This window comes from Vidua macroura, chromosome 25 (assembly GCF_024509145.1).
Source record: "Vidua macroura isolate BioBank_ID:100142 chromosome 25, ASM2450914v1, whole genome shotgun sequence".
Taxonomy (NCBI): Eukaryota; Metazoa; Chordata; class Aves; order Passeriformes; family Viduidae; genus Vidua; species Vidua macroura.
In genome coordinates, this window is record NC_071595.1 from 1,583,811 (window position 1) to 1,603,828 (window position 20,018).

At 56.0% G+C, this 20,018-nt stretch overlaps 1 protein-coding gene across 1 annotated transcript; it reads right to left on the minus strand.

The window, feature by feature from the left end:
• Positions 1-62: 62 nt before the first annotated feature.
• Positions 63-19,036, minus strand: RIMS3 (regulating synaptic membrane exocytosis 3). Its single transcript, XM_053998620.1, has 8 exons — positions 18,987-19,036; positions 14,979-15,253; positions 12,227-12,368; positions 12,017-12,129; positions 10,393-10,494; positions 10,160-10,299; positions 9,136-9,407; positions 63-120 (listed from the first exon to the last, which is right to left on the minus strand). The coding sequence occupies exons 2-7, from the start codon at positions 15,202-15,204 to the stop codon at positions 9,195-9,197; spliced, it is 936 nt and encodes a 311-aa protein (XP_053854595.1). The 5' UTR covers positions 15,205-15,253; positions 18,987-19,036; the 3' UTR covers positions 63-120; positions 9,136-9,194.
• Positions 19,037-20,018: the final 982 nt, after the last annotated feature.

Consider the following 20,018-nt stretch of genomic DNA (forward strand, 5'->3'; position numbering starts at 1 on the left):
GGTGCTGGTGGTCACTCCAGACGTGGGAATTTAGGGAATTCCATCCCAAAAATCAGCCCAAATTCCCTCTGGTTTGGGCTCTGTCCCAAATGCCAGGGAGCTGAGGGAGCACAGCCAGGCCTGGAAGAATCCAAAGTTGACACTTTTATATACAAACCCCTCGGCTTTGGGATGGAGGGAAGGTGGAGCAGAATTCCTGCAGCTGCTGGGATTAAATTATTTCATTCCAGCTCTAATTCCATTATTGCAACTATTTTAAACTCGGCCTCAACAAAACCTTGTCGGGGCTCGTCCAAAAATGTGAAGGAAAGGGGAAAAAAATCAGAGAATTGTGTAATTCCAGGATGGTTTGGGTCCCATTCCACCCCCTGCTCCTTTCCCAATCCCAGATTTCTCCAAGCTGGCTTGGGACAATTCCAGGTGTGGAGCAGCCCCAGCTTCCCTGGGAATTCCATCCCAGCCCCTCCTCACCCTCTCAGGGAGGAATTTCATCCCAAAATCCCACCCAACCCTGCCCATTCCCCCTTTTCCCATCCCTCCCCATTTTTCTTGGGAAGCTGGAGGGGATTTGGGAACCAGGGAGATTTAGGGGTGCTTGTGTGGGATCTTTTATTCATGATGGGATTTCTTTCCTCAAATCAAACCTGCTTTTTCCAGGGGGAAAAAAAAAAAAAAAAAAGTTTATCCCATTCCCCTCTTTCCCAGAGTATCCATGAGAGGTTGTGGGATGTTTTTGTTTTTTTTTTTTTTTTTAGGGGGGGAAAAACTCAAGCACAAGCAAAAAAAAAGTTTTCAAGCTGGCTTTAATCATCTCCACTTGCTGCCCCAATACTGTACATGCAAAGCCAATTAAAAGGTGAATAATTCAGCTTTTCCTCCCTTTTTTTTTTTTTTTTTTGGGGAAGGAAAATGTCAGGAATATTTTACAAAACAACGTGCGCCCTCAGAGCCGTCGGTCCCGCAGATAGAAACCACAAAAATACAAGAGTTTGACATTTAAGAAAGGACCACACACATAGAAAACGGGACAGGACAAAGGTAGAAAATTCCATTTGCTCGTTTGTTGTTTTTTTTTTTTTTTTTTTGAAATATTCCCACTTTTCTGTAGCCGTCCCAAACCCATCCACTTCTCTTGGATGTGGGACTGGGGCTCCAAGGATGCTCCAGTTCCCCCCTTCCCGGTGATTTTTGGGGAGGGTGGAGTTGTGGAATGGGAGGAATCTGTCATTAATCCCAGTTCAGCACAAATTGGAGGGGGTGGAGTCACTGCTCCCATCCCAGCTCCCAGAAATCCTAAAATATCCAAGGAAACTCTTCCCTGGCTCTCCCTTCAGCTGTCACCTGCTCATTTAGTGCCAATTAACTCACGGTTAATTAAGCTCTGACGCTTCCCCCTTCCTCTTCTGGTGATCCCTTTTGGATGCAAAATTTGCATCCTTTCCATGCAAATTTTGGGGGGTTTGAGGCTGGAAAATGTGAAGGATTTGGGGGTCTTTGTGGGGTTTTGCACTCTCACCCCCATCCCTCCTTTCAGCCTCAGCTTCCAAGGGTTTGGAATTTCTGGCAGAGTTCTGGGAGCATCTCCTTGCCTTTAATCCCTCATCATTCCCACCCTTTTATTCCCTTTTATTTCAGTTTTTAATGGACCCAAACCAGTCTGGAATTCCACAATTCCCTTTCATTCCCCCTCAAACCTTTTAGGGGGGAAGCTGGGTTGAAAGATTCCTTATTATGGATAAAACCCCTCCATTTGGAATGGAAATCCTGAATTTTTGGATGGGATAAAGATTCCCAAACTTCACTTTGCCTCCTCCTAAAAATCCATCGGGGGCTTTTTCCCCCTCTGTTTTTATTTCCCTGGTTTCCCAAATCCCAGGAGGAATCCTCAACTTTGTTTTGCCCTTTTGGGTGTAAACTTGGGGGATTAATGACAGATTCCAGAATCCTGGATCATCCTGAACATTCCAGGGATGAATTCCGAGCTGAGGAGGAGGAGGATGATGATGATGGGATGAGGAAGATACTCTCCTTTCATGAAAAGATCAAAGCCCTTTTAGGAAAACAAGGCCACCAACTTCAAAGTGCTCTGAACATTCAGGGGGCTCCCCCTCGGGATCAGGAATTCCTTCGGGATATTCCCTGCGGTGGGAGAAAATTCCCTTTGGAGCCAGGGGCAGCTGGGATCCTGCAGGGAATGGGATCAGCATTCCACACCCGTCCTCCCTGGGAGGGTCACCCCCCCTGCCTGCTCCAGAGGCTCCTTGTCCATCCAGGAGCTTTGGAGAGGGATTTGTGCCCTTCCAAAGGTTTTGGAAAAGAATTTGTGCCCTTCCAAGGGTTTTGGAAAGGGATTTGTGCCCTTCCAAGGGCTTTGGAAAAGGATTTGTGCCCTTCCAAGAGCTTTGGAGAGGGATTTGTGCCCTTCCAAGGACTTTGGAAAAGGATTTGTGCCCTTCCAAAGGCTTTGGAAAAGGATTTGTGCCCTTCCAAAAGCTTTGGAGAGGGATTTGTGCCTCTCCAAGAGCTTTGGAGAGGGATTTGTGCCCTTCCAAAGCTCTGGAAAGGGATTTGTGCCTCTCCAAGGGTTTTGGAAAAGGATTTGTGCCCTTCCAAGGACTTTGGAGAGGGATTTGTGCCCATCCAAGGGCTTTGGAAAAGGATTTGTGCCCTTCCAAGAGCTTTGGAGAGGGATTTGTGCCCTTCCAAGGACTTTGGAAAAGGATTTGTGCCCTTCCAAAGGCTTTGGAAAAGGATTTGTGCCCTTCCAAAAGCTTTGGAGAGGGATTTGTGCCTCTCCAAGAGCTTTGGAGAGGGATTTGTGCCCTTCCAAGAGCTTTGGAAAGGGATTTGTGCCTCTCCAAGGGTTTTGGAAAGGGATTTGTGCCCTTCCAAGGGCTTTGGAGAGGGATTTGTGCCTCTCCAAGGGTTTTGGAAAGGGATTTGTGCCCTTCCAAAGGCTTTGGAGAGGGATTTGTGCCCTTCCAAGGGCTTTGGAGAGGGATTTGTGCCCTTCCAAGGGCTTTGGAAAAGGATTTGTGCCCTTCCAAGGACTCTGGAGAGGGATTTGTGCCCTTCCAAGGGCGGGAGCAGCGCTGGATTTTGGGATCGAGCCCCTCGCCCACCCTGGGAGGGTTTTGGGGGGCTGCTGGACAGGGAGGATGGAAAAGGGGGCACAGGGATCCCTCTGGATCTTCCCTCCAACTCTGGGATCCCTCTGGATCATCCCTCCAACCCCGGGATTCCCTTGCCTTGGGCTGGAATCCCAAAGGGAGCAGGGTTGGGATTTGCTCACCCCAATCATGGATTGCTTTTCATTCCACAGGGAAACAAAAACAAAACAAAACAAACAAAAAAAAAAACCTGGATGTGGCCGAGTGCACAAGCTCTGGGTCCTGAAGGAATGGCAAAAGTGGGAAAAGGGAAGGATCCAAGGAAAAGGATGAGGTATAGCAACAACGGGAGCTCCAGGCCCTGGGGGAGCACTGGGATCTCCTGGATTCTCCTGGAGTCCATCCCGGTGTTCCTGAGGGATGCTCCCACAACGTGGAGGCTCCTCAACCACCCAGGCCAACACTTGGACACTTTTCTGTGTCTTTTTAAACCCAAAAATCTTCCTCAGGTGAGGTGAGCGGGATTTTTCCCACCCGGTCACGGAGTGACTCCCAAAATTCCAACCCTGTGATTTGGGATGCCTTTTTTTTTTTTTTTTTTTTTTTTTTTTGCCTTTTTTTTTTTTTCTTTCCCTCCCTTAAAAAGTCTTTCCTGCAGCTTTTCAACTCCTAAAAGTGATTTTCACACCTTTAACCAACCAGCCAAGGATTGGGAGGAAAAAGAAATCCTGCCCTGTCCCTGGAAGTGTCCCAGGATGGGGCTTGGAGCAGCCTCGGAGGGGCTGGAATTCCATGGATTTTAAAGTCTTTCCCACCCAAAACCAGCCTGGGATCTGTGGAGCAGAGGGAAGACTTCCAGTTGGAACAGCTTTGCTACAAAAACGTTGGAAAAGGCCGTGCTGCCCTTGGCACAGCGGGATGCAAACCCTGCTGTTCCTGCAGGGAATCCTCCAGATCCATCTGCAGCCATGAAATCCCGAGGGAAAGCAGGGAGAGCTCTTCCCATCCATCAGGAAAAATGCATTTTGGTTGGATTCAGCCCGGCCACTGTTCCTTGATCTGCACAATTCCGTTATTTTCCAAACCAATCCCGCACCTTCCAGATGTTCCCACATCCAGGCATTTCCCATCCATCCGGAAAGAAACGTCTGAGTCATCTGGAAGAAAAATTTTCCACCTGGAAAAACATCCCTGGTGCAGTTTTTTTTGTTTGGTTGGTTTTTTTTGTGTGAGGGAAAAAAAAAAAAAAAAAAAAAAAAATCATTCCTGCCCCGCTGGGGTTTGTGTGTCCAGGTGGGAATTGTGGAATCCAGGCTGGATTTCCCAAGCTGTGGTGTCAGGCAGTGAACAGAAGAGATTCCCTGTCAGCCAAGGGAATCCTGATCCCATTCCTGAGGAATTCCTGCTCTGTTTGGAACCAGGAGCTCCTGGAGGAAAAGTTGGCAGAGCTGGGAAAGGTGGAGGGAATTTTCCCACCCCACCCCAGTCCTCTGTGGCAGTAAGTTCAGGGAATTGGTGCTGTATCCCACTGGATTTTGGGAAAACTCCACCCAAAGCTCCTCTCCCAGGTTTTCATTGTGCCCTGATGGTGATGAAGCAGCAGCTGCATTCTGGCTGATCCAAAATTCTTGGAAATTTTCACTGGATTTGGCAAATCTGGCCCATTCCAGGCTGGTGGAAAACCAGGGATAACTCAGGCCTGGAATCTTGGAGTGTTCTCTGTGCTTTGAGTGAATTTTGTCAGCTTTCAGGGGATGTTCCAGCATCATTCCAAGGTTGTTTTTTTTTTTTTTTGTCACATCCATCCTCGTGATCCCAGCTGGGGGTTTGGATTTCAGTTCTGGCAGTGTCAGGTGGGGGTTGCTCCTCTCTGCTGGGGGCTGGGTGTGAAATGGGCTGCAAAAGTGATGTAATTCCATGTTAATTCCTCTTTCTAGGAAAAAAAAAAAAAAAAAATCTCTGGCAAATCCAGTGACTTGGATTTCTTTCCTTGATAGAAAACAGAGGAAATCATCAAACTCAAAATTCCTTCCAGGGAATTTCTGCAAAATCAAATTGCACATCAAAAAATGCCCTCTGGGAGAAAATATCCCCCCAGAAAAACAACAAAAAGCCAACCTTGGAGTGCAGGACTTTACCCTGGGATGGAGTTCGTTTCCTCAGGAGCTGGCACGGGGCTCAGTTTGGGATTTCTGGGTGTCTTGGCCGTGGTTTTTTTTTCTCGTTTGAGGAAGGAAAACATCTGACACGAGCTCCTGGTGGGGCTGAGAAATGAGAAGCTGAAGTTGCAACCCCAACGTGGCGCAATCCTGGCTTCTGCCCCGCTCTGGGTTTCCCACACCAGTTTAAGGAGGGTCATTCCTGCTGGGAAGAGAGCGGCAGCTCCTGGGGGACTGGAAGGGAAGGAGGGAACGTTTTCCTGGATTTTGGTGTCGCTCCATGGTGTTTCCCACTTCTCCAGGAGCGGGAGGAACCCCTCCCGCGTCCTTGTCGCCCCCAGCTCGTCCTCATGAGCCGAAATCTTTGGGTTTTCCTCGCTCCCAGGTGGGAATCCCAGCGGGATTTTTCCAGCAGAGAGCCAGGGATGAGCGTGGTGGCCCCTGGGGAGCTGGCGGTGGCCACGCTCTGCTGCTGGTCCCCCCGCCCCTGCTCCCAGCCGGGCACAGCCGTGGGATGTTCCTGGCAGGGAAGCGCCGCCGGAGGAACGCGGGAATGCGGAGGGGGCGGGAGGGCTGTGCCCACGCCGGGAGCAGAACGTCCCTGCTCTGCTCCCTGCTCTGCCCACGCTCCTGCTCCGTGCCCGGGACAATCCCACCGCGGCAGATTTGGAGTTCTCCCGTCAGAATCGAGTCGGTGAAGGCAGAGGGAAGAGCGGCAGCTTGGAGGAGTGGAAAGCTTCTCCTTTTTTTTTGGGATGCTTTCCCTCGCGGAGAGTCGAAAATCCTGGCACAGGCTGCGCCAGCTTGAGCCTGGTGGGATTCTGTTCGCCACGATTCCGTTGGCCTCGTGGAATTGCTCCGTGCTCAGGAGGGAACATCGAGTCCAGGCCGTTGTTTGTTCCTGTCTCAGCACTCAGGGCACCGGGTTTATTCCCCAAACCACCGAGGCTCAGGGCATCCCACATTCCCAGAGGTCTCCATCCAGGAATCGCGGCCTCCTCTGAGGAGGATTTCATCCTTCCTCCTTCACTGTGGGGGGAAAGATGAACTTTTCCCCATCCCAGCTCAGCAGGATCCAGCCAATTCCCTTCTGGGTGGTTTTGGAGTTGGCAAAGTCGCGGCAGCAGCTCCGAGTCCCCGTCACGATGGCGCCGAAGTTGTGGCAGTGCCGGGTGAATTGGCCACAGCACAGATGAGTCCTGCTGGCCACGCTTTTGGGGTTGTGGAACCCCAAGTGTGGCTCTGCAGACCCCAAAGTTGGAGTTTGTAGAGCCGCAGATCTGGTTTGTAGACTCCCAAGTTTGGGGATTTGTGGATCCCAAGATTTGGGGTTGTGGAACTTCGGGGTTATGGAACCCCAGGTTTGGGTTGGCGGAACCCCAGATTTGGGTTGGTGGACCCCCCAAGTTTGGGGTTGTGGAACTCCAGATTTGGGTTGGTGGAACCCCAGATTTGAGGTTATGGAACACCAAGTTTGGGTTTTTGGGCCCCCAGATTTGGGGTTATGCAACCCCAGAATTGGGGTTGTGGACCTCGAGGCTTGGATTTGCGAACCCTCAGGTTTGGGTTTGTGGACCTCTGGCACTGGATAGACGATTCCTCAGATTTGGGTTTGTGGACTCCAGATTTGGGGTTGAGGACCCCCAGGTTTGTTTTTCTGGACCCCCAGGTTTGGGGTTGGGTTTGTGGAGGGAACAGCTTCATCCCAACAGTCTTTTCCTTCAGGTTTGGGTTTGTTCCGCTGTGGCTGAGCTGGTTCTTCATTCCCGGTGCCACCAGGAGAAGCCCAGGTGGGTTTGTTGTGCTCTGTGCATCGTGGAATTCCGTGTTTTGCCAAGAAATAATCCTATAAAAACCCCAGCCGTGCTGTGGGGTGCTTTGTGGTGAAGACTGAAGGTCAGAGCCAGCCCCGTGAAATTCCTCGTGAACCTCTTGTCCTCTTCCAGTCTCCTCATCTTTTGGTGTGTCGGGATTTTGTTCCTTCTCTCTTGGGAACTGATCCTTCAGGACAGTCATTGGGTTTAGGAATATTTGATGAAGAAACCAAGAGTTTCTAGTGGTGTCTCCCCTGAGTAATTTCAGCAAATTTCAATAGGCACCTTCAAAAAAAGCTTCCGTAATTCCCGGGTTTGCTACAAGAACTGGATCCCTCGGAGGGAACCAAAATGCTGCTTGGAAAAAAAAACAAACAAAACAAACGAAAAAAAAAACCCCAAAAACGCTCATCCCGCTAAGGAACTCCCGCTCCTTTGTCTGCCCCACCCCGAATTCCAGGGCCGCTCTTGAGATGTCCCCCTGGAGAGAACCAGGGTTGGATTCCGCTCCTGCTTGGAATTCAAGTGTCCAGGAGGGCATCCCAGCTCTCCAGGAGGGTGTCCCAACCCCAAGGGGGATGTCCCAGACCTCGAGGGGAGCGTGCTGGAGCCCGGGAAGGGAATCCCACACCTTGAGGAGGACAGCCTGGTCTGGAGGAGGAGGAGGAGGAGATCCCAGCTCCGAGGAGGGCATCTCCAGGAGGGGATCCAAGATCTTGGGAAGGTCATCCCATCCCTCAGGGAGGGAATCCCAGCTCCTGAGGAGGCAATCCCAGCCTTTAAGGACGGCATCCTACTCCAAGGAGGATATTCCAGACCCCAAGAAGGGTATCCCAACCCCTGAGGAGGGAATCCCAACCTCGAGGAGAGCATCCCAGACCTCGAGGAGAGCATCCCAACCCTGAGCAGGGCTTCCCGGACCCCAAGGGGGGACAGCCAGACCTCAAGGAGGACATCTGAGATCCGAGGAGAGCATTCCAGACCTCAAGGAGGACATCTCAGCTCCAAGGAGAGCATTCCAGACCTCAAGGAGGACATCTCAGCTCCGAGGAGAGCATTCCAGACCTCAAGGAGGACATCTCAGCTCCGAGGAGAGCATTCCAGACCTCAAGGAGGACATCTGAGATCCGAGGAGAGCACTCCAGACCTCAAGGAGGACATCTGAGATCCGAGGAGAGCACTCCAGACCTCAAGGAGAGCATCCCAGCCCTCCAGCTGGGAAGGAAGGGGCTGGGAGGCAGCCGATCCGCCAGGATCCCGGTATTCCTGCCTTCTCCCACCTCCCACGAGGCATTCCCAGAGTTTGTCCTTTGGGTCTGGTTTTGGCCGGACGCGCGCGCGGTCGGCGGTGAGACACGAGGAGAAGCCCGGCGGCCGCCGAGGGGAGGCGAGCACCCCTTCCCCTGTCCCCTCTTGCTTTGGCAATGGTCACAGGCTACATGCTCCCGGGAAAATCCAAAAAAAAAAAAAAATGGGGGGAAAAAAATTTAAGAAAAGGCAGGGAAATGGCCACCAAAAGTGCTGGGAAAGCGACCAAATGGGATGAGACTGGCAGATGTTCCCGGTCCATCCGGAGTTCTCTTGGATATTGCAGTGAGTGTGTTGTTAGCACGTGGCAAAGCTACATAAGAGAAGATGCTACATTCCTTGGAAAACAAAAATAGTGCTGAGTTGGATTTGTTCCGAGTCCGGTGGGGTTTTCCCCTTGGAAAGCCACCTTTTCCTCGGAGGCAGGGAAAGGGAATGGGAGGAAAAAGGAACCTCGTCCTCAGCCAGACTGGGCTGCTCCCAGCAGGGTCGGGAGAGAACCGGGAGCTTCCAGGACGAGGTCTGGGAACAGTCTGGGATCGTTGGCAGTCGCAGCCCTCGGAGGGAATTTTCGCCTCTCCTTCCCCCCTGCCTCACACCCCGTCCTCACTCCCTCTCCCTTCCCAGGGAGGGCATCCAGGGCAGATTTTTTTTTTTTTGTGGGGGAAGGAGATTGAAAATTAAAAAAAAAAAAAAAAAAAACTGAAGAAAGAAAAAAAAAAAAAAAAAAAAAAGGATATTTACAGCTCTCCACGACCAGTTCTGCAAGGTCTCCTTGGATGTCTCCTTCCCAATCCCAGCCTCTACGGGCAGGAGGGGCTGGTGGAGCTCTCCAGGGAGGACTGGGAGAGGCGGCGGGTCAGGGGTCCGATGCTGGAGTCGGCCAGGGAGGAGGTTGGGAAGAGTTTGTACCAGCCCGAGACGGCGCTGGAGAGATCCAGCTCCTCCAGGATGATCTGGGCCATCCCCATGAAGCACTTGTGGTCCATGCGCCCGTAATCGCCCCAGACGATCACCTGCGGGCACGGAAGGGGTGATGGAGCTGGGAGTTCTGGGGAAATCGTGCCCAGGTGGGAAAAATCCCTGCTGTGCTCGGGGTTGGGAAGGTCTGAGGGATGCGGGAAAGGCTCTGGGGATGCCTGGCCTCGCTCCCCTCACCCTGTGAGGGTGGGGAGGTCCTGGCACAGGGCATTCCAGATCCCAAAGAGGGCATCCCAACCCTGAGGAGAGCATCCCAGACTCGAGGAAACCATCCCAACCCCGAGGAGAGTATCCCAACTTCAAGCAGGACATTCCAGACCTCAAGGAAAACATCCCAGACCTCGGGGAGAACATCCCAGGCCTTGAGGAGAACATCCCAGACCTCAAGCAGAACATCCCAGCCCTAAGCAAGGCATCCCAGACCTCGAGAAGAACATCCCAGACCTCGGGGAGAACATCCCAGGCCTTGAGGAGAGCATCCCAGACCTAAGCAAGGCATCCCAGACCTCGAGGAGAACATCCCAGACCTCGAGGAGAACATCCCAGACCTCAAGGAGAACATCCCAGACCTCAAGGAAAACATCCCAGACCTCAAGCAGAACATCCCAACCCCAGGCAGGGCATTCCAGACCCCAAGGAGGGCACCCAGACCTCAAGGAGGACATCCCAGCTCCAAGGAGGGCATCGCAGCCCACAGAAGCTGTGGCTGTCCACCCCCGGCAGTGTCCAAGGAAAGGCTGGATGGAGCTTGGAGCCACCTGGGACAGGGGAAGGTGTCCCTGCCCACCTGCAGGACTTTGCCCTGGGGACTCTCCTCGAAGAGCAGGGGCTGCTGGTACGAGGGGTCGCAGGTTTTCTTCACCACCTTGGTCTTCTTCTTGGCCAGGCAGACGCCGTTCTCCAGCAGGTAAACCTTCACATAGGTGGCTGCCATGGGAAACGGGGGAAACGGGGACATGGAGCAGGATCCTGGGATGATCCCAGCACGGCACCCGACCCCCTCCCTCCACTGCCACCTACCAGGGATGCACTTGGAGCCCATCTTTGGGATGAGTCCCCTGGCCTGGATCACGTCCACCTCCAGCTGCCCGTTGCGGTCAGCCATGCCGACGTGGACGTCGCCTGCGAGGGGGGGGACGCGCCTTCAAGGGCCGTGCCTGATGGTCACCTCCCCCTGGGGACAGCCACAGCCCCCCCTCCCCGTGTCCTCATCACCGGTGGGAACTGGGCACCGCCACCCTCACACCCAGCGTCCCACTGGATGCAGGATTTGTTGGGAATTAGGGGCTCAGAGGATGGGAAGGAGCTTGGATGGAGCAGCGAGGGGAGATGGGGATGGGAGCCCCTCGTCCCCATCGGCTCCATCCCCGTCACTGGGATTTTGTCCCTCGTGATGGGAATAAGGCCGGGGTTTACCCAGACTGGGCCTTGGCTGGGTGATCCCCAGGAAAAGGAGAGGCTGGGACAGGAGGGATCAGGGGCCAGAAACTCTGAGGGGTCCAACTACAACTTTCCTTTTTCCCATTTCCCTTTTCCCCTTTCCCTTTTCCCCTTTCCCCTTTCCCCTTTCCCCTTTCCCTTTTCCCCTTTCCCTTTTCCCTTTTCCCCTTTCCCCTTTCTATTTTCCCTTTTCCCCTTTCCCCTTCCCCTTCCCCTTTCCTTTTCCCCTTTCCATTTTCCCCTTCCCCTTTTCCCCTTTCCCTTTTCCCCTTTCCCCTTCCCCTTTCCCCTTTTCCCTTTTCCACTTTCCCTTTTCCCCTTTCCCCTTTACCCTTTTCCCCTTTCCCTTTTCCCCTTTCCCCCTCCCCTTTCCCCTTTCCCCTTTCCCCTTCCCCTTTCCCCTTTTCCCTTTTCCACTTTCCCTTTTCCCCTCTCCCCTTTACCCTTTTCCCCTTTCCCTTTTCCCCTTTCCCCCTCCCCTTTCCCCTTTCCCCTTTTCCCTTTTCCACTTTCCCTTTTCCCCTTTCCCCTTTTCCCCTTTCCCTTTTCCCCTTTTCCCTTTTCCACTTTCCCTTTTCCCCTTTCCCCTTTCCCCTTTTCCCCTTTCCCTTTTCCCCTTTCCCCCTCCCCTTTCCCCTTTCGCCTTTCCCCATTCCCCTTTCCCCTTTCCCCTTTCCCCTTTCCCCTTTCCCCTTTCCCCTTTCCCCTTTCCCTTTCCCCTTTCCCCTTCCCCTTTTCCCTTTCCCTTTCCCCTTCCCTCCTGCTGGGATTTATTCAGGACCAGCTCCCAGTACCACAGGGACAGAGGGGACAGGACAGGGGACACCGGGCAGCTCTTCCCATTCCCAGCATCTCCAGAGCCAGCAGGATCAGGGGGCCACATTGGGATGTGTCCCCAGCTGGGGACACGCTGGCTGGGAATTCAGACTCAGGGTGCAACTTTTGGTCCCCATTTGGAATTTCAAAGGGAAAAGAGGGACAGAAGGTGGGGGTTTGGTTCCAGGATGCTCGAAAAGGGAGCCCCGGGAAAAGGCAGAGCTGCGGCTTCTCAGGGATGCCCTGCCCTGAGCCCTGCTCCCCTGCACGGGGCAGAGCATTCCCGGAGCGGGATGTGCTGGGATGGAGCCCTGGGAAGAACCACGCGGCCTCTTCCTCCCCTTCCCTCCCTCCCTGCGGAGCCTCCCCGGGCGCTGCCCCTGCTCACCCATCGGGGGCGTTGCCAGGGTCTGCCGCCCCACGAGCTGCCCCGGGCCCAGCCCGTCGAGGAAATCGCTGAACTGGCTCTCTGCTCCCAGCCGCGTGGTGGGGAAGATGAACCTGCAAAGGATTTTCATGGAGCATCCCTCTGCCCAATTCCGCGGGACACGCCGGGAGCGATCCCGGCGCCGTTGCCCGTCCCTGCCCCGTTCCTTACGTGCCGTCGGAGCTGTTGCTGTTGGTGCTGCCGTCCGTGGACTCCCGGCTGCCCTGCCGGGTCACCCTGGTCCTCATCTCCACGGCGATGCCGGTCTCGGTGCTCCTGCGGATGGTGCTGCGCAGCTTTTTGGGGCCCCCCTCTGGAATTGGAGACGGGGTCGGCTCCAGCTCCTGCCCCCCAGCCCGTCCCTGCCTCCCCGCCTTCCCCATTTCCATCGTTCCAGGGAGCTGTGCTCCGTTCCCCGGGTGAATTCCCACGGGATCCTGCACGGGCACACCCCGGTGCGGCAGGAGAGGAGAGCCACGGGCTGGCCCCGTGTCCCCGTGTCCCCGTGTCCCCGTGTCCCCGTGTCCCCACTGCACCTGCCACAGCCTCGCTCTGTCCCAGTGTCACCGTGGCTTTGGATGGCCGAGGGTCCCCTCTGCAACGGAGACCTGCCCCACTCACCCCACAAGCGCTGGCACCGTCCATTGGCCTCCAAAGTCCCCGTGCCAGAGGGGACAGGAGCCCACAGTGTCACAGCCCCACTGCTCCTGATGTCCCCTTGGCCTCCAGAACCCCCCTGCGCCCCTGTCCCCATGCCAGAGGGGACAGCAATCCACGATGTCAGAGCCTCAATGCCCCTGATGTCCCCTTTCTCCACCCCCTGGGCTTCCAAAATCCCCGTGTCCCCACGCCAGAGGGGACAACAACCCTCAGGGTCACAGCCCCTGTGACAATGCTCCCGATGTCCCCTTTCTCCATCCCCTTGTCCTCCAAAATCCCTGTCCCCGTGCTGGAGGGGACAGCAACCCCCAGGTGTGGGCACAACCCCAGAGCTGCCTGATGTCCCCTTGGCCTCCAAAACTGCTGTGCCCCTGTCCCCGTGCCAGAGGGGACAATCCACAATGCCACAGCCCTAAAGCTCCTGATGTCCCCTTTCTCCACCCTCCCTGTGCCCCTGTCCCCGTGCCAGAGGGGACAGCAATCAACGACGTCACAGCCCCAACGCTCCCGATGTCCCCTTGTCCTCCAAAATCCCTGTCCCTGTCCTGGAGGGGACAGCAACCTGCAGGTGTGGGCACAACCCCAGAGCTGCCTGACGTCCCCTTGGCCTCCAGAACTGCTGTGCCCCTGTCCCCGTGCCAGAGGGGACAGAGTACCACAGGTGTGGGCACAGCCCCAACACCACCTGATGTCCCCTCTCCTCCACCCCCCTGCCCACCACGCGTCCCCGGCGGTGGCAGATGGCAGCAGGAGGAGGAGGAGGAGGGTGGCACGAGCGGCCACCCCTGGCACCGTCCCCGGGCCCTGCTGCGTGACCATGTGTGAGCGGTGGCATCGCCAGCTTTGTCCTGCTCCTTCGGGGCTGTCCCCACGCAAGGGTTTGCCCGGTCCCGGCAGCTCCCTGGAACAGCCTTAAAATTTAGGGAATTGTTAACTGGGGAAGCTGTTTGAATTTCGTAATGCCTCGTTGTAATATAAGGCATTAAGGTGCCATTTTTGGGGTGTCATATTTAGGCGCCGTTTTTGGGGTGACATTTTTGGGTGTAGTTTTTTGGGTGTCGTTTTTAGGCGCCATTTTTCAGGTGCCATTTTTGGGCGTAGTCTTTTTGGGGTGTCATTTTTTGGGTGCAGTTTTTTGGGTGTCGTTTTTAGGTGCCTTTTTTGGGTGTCGTTTTTAGGCGCCGTTTTTGGGCTGTCATTCTTGGGTGTAGCTTTTTGGGTATCATTTTTTAGGTGTAGTTTTTTGGGTGTCACTTCTAGGTGCCATTTTTTGGGTGTAGTTTTTTGGGTGTCACTTCTAGGTGCCATTTTTTGGGTGTAGTTTTTTGGGTGTCACTTCTAGGTGCCATTTTTGGGGTGTCATTTTTGGGTGTAGTTTTTTTGGGTAGCATTTTTTAGGTGTAGTTTTTTGGGTGTTATTTTTAGGCGCCATTTTTGGGCGCCACTTTTAGATGCCTCCATCACACGCGGGCAACCAAAGCATGACTGTTGGCCACCTCAAACCCCAAGAAGGGGATGAGGGTGGCCTCTCACCGGTCTGGTTGAGCTGCAGGATCAATTTTGGATGTAGTTTTTTTTTGGGTGTCATTTTTTAGGTGTAGTTTTTTGGGCGTTATTTTTAGGCGCCATTTTTGGGCGCCACTTTTAGATGCCTCCATCACACGCAGGCAACCAAAGCATGACTGTTGGCCACCTCAAACCCCAAGAGGGGGATCAGGGTGGCCTCTCACCGGTCTGGTTGAGCTGCAGGATCATTTTTTGGATGTAGTTTTTTTTTGGGTGTCATTTTTTAGGTGTAGTTTTTTGGGTGTTATTTTTAGGCGCCATTTTTGGGCGCCACTTTTAGATGCCTCCATCACACGCGGGCAACCAAAGCATGACTGTTGGCCACCTCAAACCCCAAGAGGGGGATCAGGGTGGCCTCTCACCGGTCTGGTTGAGGTGCAGGATCATTTTTTGGATGTAGTTTTTTTGGGTGTCATTTTTTGGGTGTTATTTTTAGGCACCATTTTTGGGCGCCACTTTTAGATGCCTCCATCACACGCGGGCAACCAAAGCATGACTGTTGGCCACCTCAAACCTCAAGTGGAGGATCAGGGTGGCCTCTCACCGGTCTGGTTGAGCTGCAGGATCATTTTTTGGGTGTTATTTTTAGGCGCCATTTTTGGGCGCCACTTTTAGATGCCTCCATCACACGCGGGCAACCAAAGCATGACTGTTGGCCACCTCAAACCCCAAGAAGGGGATGAGGATGGCCTCTCACCGGTCTGGTTGAGCTGCAGGGTGCTCTTGCTCCACTGGGACAGCCCCACGATCGCCACCATCTTGGCGCCCAGGCTGGAGCGTCGCTTCTTGCTGGCGGTGACGGTGACGGAGACGGAGTCGGCGCTGCCGCGCGCGCTCTTCTCCAGGTTGTACATCTCGCCGCTGATGCTGGAGCTGCGCACCACATTCCTGGCAGATGAGGAGCTGGCATCCCCGTTGAACATGGTCGGCGCGCCCGCCGGCACCGGCACCGGCCCTGCTGCCCGGGATCAGCTGCGGGGACAAGGTGGGGACGCTGAGGGGTTTGTGGCGCATCCCCGCGGGGATGGGCGGTGCCATCGGAGCGTTCACAAATCCAGGAAATTCCCACGGAGGGCTGGAAATCGGGGAAAGGTTTTTCCCCGCTGGGAACTCCCCAGGCTCCCTCGGGAGCATTCCCGAGGATGCCAGAGCTCCAGGAGCGCTTGGACACCGCTCCCAGGGATGCCCAGGGGGGGATTTTGGGGTATCTGTGCAGGGCCAGGGGTTGGACTGGATGATCCTTGTGGGTTCCTTTCATCTCAGTATATTCCAAGATTTTTCCCCACCCGTGGGAGCAGCAGGAAGGGGTCAGGACCCTTGGGGTGAACATCCAGCCCTACCTCAGCTCCCTGCGGGACCAGGACACTCCCAGCATCCAGGAGATGCCTGGATGGGCAGAGGGCTCTGAGTGCCACCAGCCTGCCCAGCCAGGGATGAGGCGTCCCTTGGGGACAGCCCCATCCACCCCCGAGGACATCCAAAATTACATCCAGCCAAGTTTTCCCTGCACATCCCCTTCTCCAAACCGTGTCCAGCTCAGCCTGCTGCGGGTGATTCCACCCCGGGATGGGAATCCCTGGAGCACCGGGGGTGGATGCCAGAGCTCCCACACGGCCCTGCCGCCTTCCCTTGTCCATGAATATTTAAATTCCAGCGGGATGGAGCATCCATCTTCCAGGGAAAAGGTGAATTATTAACTGCAGGCCAAGTGAAGGCACTCTGTGATAATGGATGGAGGCAGCGCCTGGAAAAATGTTTCCCTTTCAGGAGAGAGGGATGGACATGAGCGCGGGGATGGGGAGTGGGGCTGGGTGGGGGCTCTGCTGCTCCACAGAGGGCACAGCTGGGATGAGACCTGATGGGAATCATGGATGAGAGCTGGCAGGAGCTGTGGGATCAGCTCCAGCACCACTGAACTCGTGGGTTTGTCAACTGCAGGGGTGAGTGGGTGATTAGTCATTAATATCATTAATGAGTTCCCGCCTGGCTGGGGTTTTCCCTCCTGGCTCTGCCCAGGCATTGACCCACGGCCTTCCCCCCACTCCTTGTGCCTGGGGGGGCTCAGCGCTGACCCCCAGCTCCAGAGGGGTGGATCCCTGGGATAAAACCATCAGTGTGGGATGTGTCCCAGCTACAGAGGGATGGATCCCTGGGATAAAATCATCGGTGTGGGATGTGTCCCAGCTCCAGAGGAGTGGATCCCTCGGATAAAATCATCGGTGTGGGATGTGTCCCAGCTCCAGAGGGGTGGATCCCTGGGATAAAACCATCGGTGTGGGATGTGTCCCAGCTCCAGAGGGATGGAGCCATTGGCACCAGGTGCAATCCCAGCTCCGGATCTGCCCCATCACAGCCACGTGCCGATGTCCAGCACCTCCTCGAGGAGGGCTTGAGGCTGATCTGCTGCCTTGGGGACCTTTGGGATGACACTTCCCAATGCCACCCGCCACTCTCAGGCTCCAAACCTGCTGCAACCCCTGAGTTTTCCCTTAGGATGCACCTGGCACAGGGAATGGATCCCAAACACTTCCCCAGCCGCAGTGTCCCGCTGCACCCCATGCCTCAGTTTCCCCACCGGCAAACCTGGCTTAGGCTGTGCCTGAACAAACACAAATCCCTCTGCACGAGGGCTCAGCCTGGCCCAGCCCAGGCCCCTCCAGGTGAGAAATCCCCGGAACAACCCACCCCTGTGGGGCCAGGAGAACACAAAGGGCTCCTGTTGCTGTTCCCCACTCGCCGCTCCAGCCGCCCGGAGAGCACCAGGCTCTGGTGGGAGCAAATTAGATCAGGAGAGCAGAGCGCTAATGGGATCATTTCCAATGCAACACACACAGGGATAATCCGCAGCAAAGGAAGCCGAGGCACTCCCCAGCCCGAAGGGAGGATTTGCTTTCCCCTGCCCGTGATTTTACCCCGTATCTCTCTGCACAATCTCTTTCTGCCTGGAGCGGATGCTGCCTGGGGGGTTTGGGGGGTGCCTGGTGCTGAGATGAGCTGGGCTGGAGACTGGGTTTGAGTGCTGGAGACTGGCTACCACAGCTGGGCCAGCCTTGGCAGGGCCACAGCACCCTCAGTATCAACACAGCATCCCTGGCATGGCCATGGCACCCTCAGTATCAACACAGCATCCCTGGCACGGCCACAGCATCTTCAGTGTCACCACAGCACCCTCAGTATCACCACAGCATCCCTGGCATGGCCATGGCACCCTCAGTATCACCACAGCATCCCTGGCACGGCCATGGCACCCTCAGTATGGCCACAGCATCCTTGGCATGGCCACAGCACTCTCAGTATCACCACAGCATCCCTGGCACGGCCACAGCATCCTCAGTATGGCCACAGCATCCTTGGCATGGCCACAGCACTCTCAGTATCACCACAGCATCCCTGGCACGGCCACAGCACCCTCAGCACTACCACAGTGTCCTCAGCACAGCCACAGCATCCTTGGTGCCATCACAGCATCCTCAGCACCACCACAGCATCCTTGGCGTGGCCACAGCATCTTCGGTGTCACCACAGCACCCTCGGCATCACCACAGCATCCTTGGTACCACCACAAATACCCTTGGTGCCACCACAGCATCCTTGGCACGGCCGCAGCATCCTTGGTACAATCGCAGCATCCTTGGTGCCACCACAGCACCCTCGGCATGGCCACAGCATCCTCAGCATGGCCACGGCACCCCTGATGCCACCACAGCATCCTTGGTGCCACCACAGCATCCTCAGCATCACCACAGCATCCTAAGCATGGCCACGGCATCTCTGGCATGGCCACGGCACCCCCTGATGCCACCACAGCATCCTTGGTGCCACCACAGCACCCCCGGCATGGCCACGGCATCCTCGGCATCACCACAGCATCTTTGCCGTGGCCATAGCACCCTCGATGCCACCACAGCATCCTCAGCATCACCACAGCACCCTCAGCATGGCCACGGCACCCCTGATGCCACCACAGCATCCTTGGTGCCACCACAGCATCCTCAGCATCGCCACAGCATCCTCAGCATGGCCACGGCACCCCTGATGCCACCACAGCATCCTTGGTGCCACCACAGCACCCTCGGCATGGCCATGGCATCCTCAGCATCACCCCAGCATCTTCAGCATGGCCACAGCACCCCTGATGCCACCACGGCACCCTCGATGCCACCACGGCCCCCTGAGGCCGCTGCTGAACCCCCAGCCCCGCTGCTGCCCCTGCCCCGGCTCCCCCTTCCCGGCAGCGCGGGGATGGAGTCGGGGAACCGCACCAGCTTTCCCTCCAAACCCACATTTCCCCCTTCCCCTCCATGTATTTATTCCCTGGATCCCGAACCACCGGGATGCTCGGAGCAATCCACCGTGACGCCGCAGCCGAGCCCGCTCCTGCCCCGCCATGGGAACGCATTCCCGAGCTCCCGGGGCAGCGCCGCAGCCCCCGCAGCGCTCACCGCCACCACGCTCCGTCCTTGCGGGAAACAACGAGCACCGGCAGCCCCGGGAAGTTCCCCGGCGAGCCAAACCCGGAGCCCGAGGGGTTCCCGGACACCGCCGGGAGCCGTGTCATGGCTGGAGCATCCCCGATGGATGAGCACGGGCGGCAGGAAAATCGGGATCCCTGTTGCGTTAGGATCGCGGGGGCCGAGTTCTGCCCCTCCCCGCCCGTGGCACCCCCAAAAAAAAAATATTAGAAGAGGAGATGGAGGCGTCTTACCGGCCCTGCGCCGGGGAGGAGGAGGAGGAGGAGGCTCAGCTCAGCTTCCCAGCCCCATCCCGGCCGGATCCGGAGGGTGCCAGGGCGGGCGAATCTTTCCAGGGTTCTGGAGAGCCGGGGCTGTGCTGGCGCTGCTTCAGCATCTCCCTCAGCATCTCCATGGTTACCCGGCTGACCCAGTTCTCCTCCCAGCCCCGAGCGGGGCCACAGTGGTCCAGCGGGGTGGGATGTGCTGGGAGCACCCCTGGGCTGGGATTCAGGGAGTGGTGACCCCCCCCCCCCCCCGCCCCCTCCCCGGATCCCTACAGATGCCATGGGGATGGCAGGGATGGGAAAAGCGGGGCTCGAGGCAGGGCAGGGGGTCGCAGGTGACCCCAGGAGGGGATGGAGCCCCAAGGGCTGCGGGTGTGGGAAGGGACAAGCCGGGGCTGGGAGGCAGCGCTGGCCCCAAATACACCACAGAAACAGGAACGGGGGGCAAAATGTTGATGGGGGAAATGGGTGCCTTGGGAAAAGCTCTGGAGAAGGAGGGAGCAGCCCCACAAGTGCCCCCACACAGGTGGGAAAGGAGGAGGAGGAGGAGGAGGAAGGTGCTAAATGAGCACGGAGCGGGTGGCTGGGAATGCTGCCTTGCCAGGGAAGGAGGCAGAGGGATTTTGGGAGCTGTTTGCTCCCTCAAAACCATCAAGGTGGGTGTTCCCAGGGAAAAATGGGGCTGGAAACCCCCGGCAGTGGGGCAGGAGGTTCTTCCTGTCCCCTGTTGAGGCCGGGGCTGCCTCGAGCCTGGAGGGAGAGCATTGAAAAGCGTGGATGTCTGGAGCAGGTAGGTCCTAAAATCAGCTTTTTTTGGGGGAATAAAAAGGTTGCCAGAGCTGCCACCCCGAAGCCCTGCCTGGGCAACAACACACCAGGACAAGCTGCAGCATCCCAGCTCCCACACACCTGCTCCTCCAAGAACTTGGGAATAAGGCAAGGCTTATTTCCCCTAAAAGTATTTCATTCTAATTAATTGCTTCAGCTTTGATAGGCAGC

Excerpts from the sequence above, each read along its gene's own strand:
- RIMS3 (XM_053998620.1), bottom strand. The coding sequence starts at position 15,204 with ATGTTCAACGGGGATGCCAGCTCCTCATCTGCCAGGAATGTGGTGCGC. Across the intron at positions 12,130-12,226 it reads AGCAACAGCTCCGACGGCAC|GTTCATCTTCCCCACCACGC; the intron begins GTAAGGAACGGG and ends AATCCTTTGCAG. Across the intron at positions 10,300-10,392 it reads GGGCTCCAAGTGCATCCCTG|CCACCTATGTGAAGGTTTAC; the intron begins GTAGGTGGCAGT and ends TTCCCATGGCAG.